Source organism: Echinops telfairi, unplaced genomic scaffold, assembly GCF_000313985.2.
Source record: "Echinops telfairi isolate 266 unplaced genomic scaffold, ASM31398v2 ScPeMD7_5592;HRSCAF=6446, whole genome shotgun sequence".
Lineage (NCBI taxonomy): Eukaryota > Metazoa > Chordata > Mammalia > Afrosoricida > Tenrecidae > Echinops > Echinops telfairi.
In genome coordinates, this window is record NW_022109491.1 from 20642102 (window position 1) to 20644919 (window position 2818).

The following is a 2818-nucleotide window of genomic DNA, read 5'->3' on the forward strand; positions in this document are numbered from 1 at the left end:
CACACACACACACACCCTGCTCCTTTCTTGCCTTTCCCTACACTCCTAGGTTCAATGTTCAAAGCTCCTCCCGTGTGCTTCAAGGTACCCATGTGACTTGAACTTCAGGTCCCAGCCACAAACCTTCCCCTTCCCAACCTTCACAGCTGCCCTTCCCAGTGCCCACTCCATCAGGCCTCCAGATGCAGAGCTGAGAAAGGGTGTCACTTGGCCCAGAGCAGACAGCCAATGTGTGTGGCTCAGCCAAGGGTGCTGCCGCACTTGTTGCTTAGAGCTGTCAGCTGCACAGTACTGTGTCAATGTCTTCTGTAGAGAGGATCTTGGCCAGGAGCTCCCCTCCTCTGGCCACACCCACCCTCTTCCTGAGGTGAGTCCAGGAGCCATCCAGGCACCCCAGGGCTCTGCAGAGTCCCGCAGGGAAGGCTCCGGGGTCTTGAGTTGCTCTCAGAGCACATGCAGCACCTTCTCCTTTGGTGCCTGTGGCCTAGGAGATCCACTAGACCTCGAGGCTGGCAAGAGGCTGGCCGCAGCTTGACTGTCTGTCTTCCCTCCAGAGAGGAGCAAGGTTACAGCTGTGGCCCTGGGCGCTTTCCCGGTGGGCTTGCAGGCAGAGCTGTCGCTGAGGCTCGGGGAGCCATTGACTATTGTCTCTGAGTAAGTCCTTTAGGGGGCACTGGGTGGGGTGCCCTCCTCCCTTCCTCTGGATGGATCCCTGGAGATGAGCTTGTGGGAGACAGGGTGGGGGCTGAGAGAAGAGCCGCTCCCTCAGAGGGAGAAAGGGGCTGGCTTTTGTTGACCAGCTCACAGGTGGCCCTAGTGGTAGGGTTTCAGCCGTGTGAGAGCCCTGCTGGGAGAAGTGGTGGTGGAGAAGGCCTTGTGGGGAACCTGAGCCAGGCCAGGAGGGGCCTGGGCTGGCTGGTGCCAGGGAGCTCCGAGAGGGTCCTTCTGAGAGGGTCCCCCCACCACACACCTTCGTTCGCTCTCCAGGAATGGAGACTGGTGGACAGTGCTGTCGGAAGTCTCGGGCAGAGAGTACACCATCCCCAGCACCCACGCGGCCAAAGTCTCCCATGGGTGAGTTCCTGCGCCAGGCCCTGCCTGCCCCTCTCACAGCGTCCTCCTTTCTGCCCAGCTGCGTAGGGATCAGAGGTGGCAGCTTGTGGCAGTGTCCTGTGGTGTGGGCTCTGGAGGGTGGAGAACAGGAAAGGAACAGGTAGGAGGTGGCCAGAAGCGGGAGGGGCAATTCTCAAGGGTGTAGACAGAAGGGGGCAGCTGGGGAGTGTGGCCCAGGAAAGGCGGGAGCCTGGGCTCACCCAGCTTCCCTGGACATTTGGGAATGAAAATCCAGACAGAGAGAGCTAGGCCTGACTCCAGGTCCCAGGACAGCATTGCTGTAGGGGCCCCCAGAGACCCCAAGACAGCCGTTATCGCTGTGACTAGAAGTGCGAGGTCGGTCACTCAGGCTGACCCCACCCCACTATCCTGCTTCTCCCAGGTGGCTGTACGAGGGCTTGAGTCGGGAGAAAGCCGAGGAGCTGCTGCTGCTGCCGGGGAACCCCGGGGGAGCCTTCCTCGTCAGGGAAAGCCAGAGTCGAAGAGGTGGGTGAATGGCGCTCTTGCCCCTCCCTCTGCAGCCCTGGGCAGCCTCGCCTTCAGCCAGCGGAGATCGCCCAGTGCTGTAGGAGGGCAGGCAGGGCCCAGAAATGCCGCCCCCCGTGCCCCCTCCCCGCACTCCTAGGCTATGGGGAGGCAGGAACAGGCCCTGGCAGATGGCATGGCAGTGCCAAGGGCAAACAGAGAAGGCTGCATGGAGGAGGGGACTGGGAGTGCCCCTGGAGCCCAGATGAGCTTGGAGAGGCAGGCAGGGCCTTGAAGGGCAGCTTCGGGTACAGGTTCCCCACAAGGGCAGTGGCGGGTTCCTCAGTCAGGCTGGCTGAGCCTGGGTGTGTGCTGTGGGGAGTGAGAGGCCAACAGAAGTGGCTCTCAGGGTGGCTTCCATGGAGCACGTGCTCTGCGACAAAGGGGATGATGGGAAGGTCAGCTTGGGAGACTCCGAGAACCATAATGGGCTCCGAGTGGGGAGGTTTGAACCATAACAGTGCATGTGAAGGCAGCCCTGCTCAGGACATCCCACTTTGTCATGGTGCCTTGCCCACACACCCTTTTGCGCCCTGGAGCTTTCCCTTGGGCCGTGGGGGCGTTGGGTGCCGCTGAGCCCTCCTTGCCTCTTAGCAGCCCTGCTTGGCACAGAAGGGGTCCCTCCATGGTCCTTAGTGAGCACGCACTCGGTGGTCCTTCCTCCAGCAAACACTTGTCAAGACCTCCCTGTGTGGGAAGGTCTCGGGGAACAGGGACGTACCCACTGACGGGAGGCACCAGACATTGGGCTGGTGGTGTGAGGTCAGCATGGTCCTCGGCCACCAGAGCCTGGTGACCCCTGGCGCATCCATTGGGAAGCACAGCATGAAATTTTCACTGATGACAGGGCTTCTTCCTCAGCTGCCAAGAACCAGCTCTGATAAGACTTGGGAGATCAGAGGAAGAGGCCAAATGTGAAGGATTGGGGCACCTGGCTCTCTCTTGTTACCTTGCTGCCCTGAGAGCCCACCAGCAATGCAGTAACCTGCAAATCTACACCTGACTGTGAATGTTCCCAAAGCTTGTATGACAGAGCAGGGATCCAGGCTCAGTCAACACTTTGGCAGTTGGAACTTGTACCAGAATATGGTCACATCCTCACTGCGTTTCCTTCTGACCAGCAGTGATTCCTTCCAAAACACAACATCAGGATCAATTTGGGGGTTGTAGGGGCGTTGGG

The 2818-nt window shown here is 60.0% G+C and overlaps 1 protein-coding gene across 2 annotated transcripts in view; it reads left to right on the top strand.

Moving 5' to 3' along the window:
* The window catches only part of SLA2 (Src like adaptor 2), a 13141-nt gene that overhangs the window by 3347 nt on the left and 6976 nt on the right, over positions 1-2818 (top strand). For both annotated transcript variants that reach the window (XM_045295165.1, XM_004697968.2), the window contains exons 2-4: positions 555-654; positions 988-1074; positions 1496-1599. In XM_045295165.1, the coding sequence (XP_045151100.1) occupies positions 555-654; positions 988-1074; positions 1496-1599 (291 nt within the window). The remainder of the gene's footprint in view (positions 1-554; positions 655-987; positions 1075-1495; positions 1600-2818) is intronic.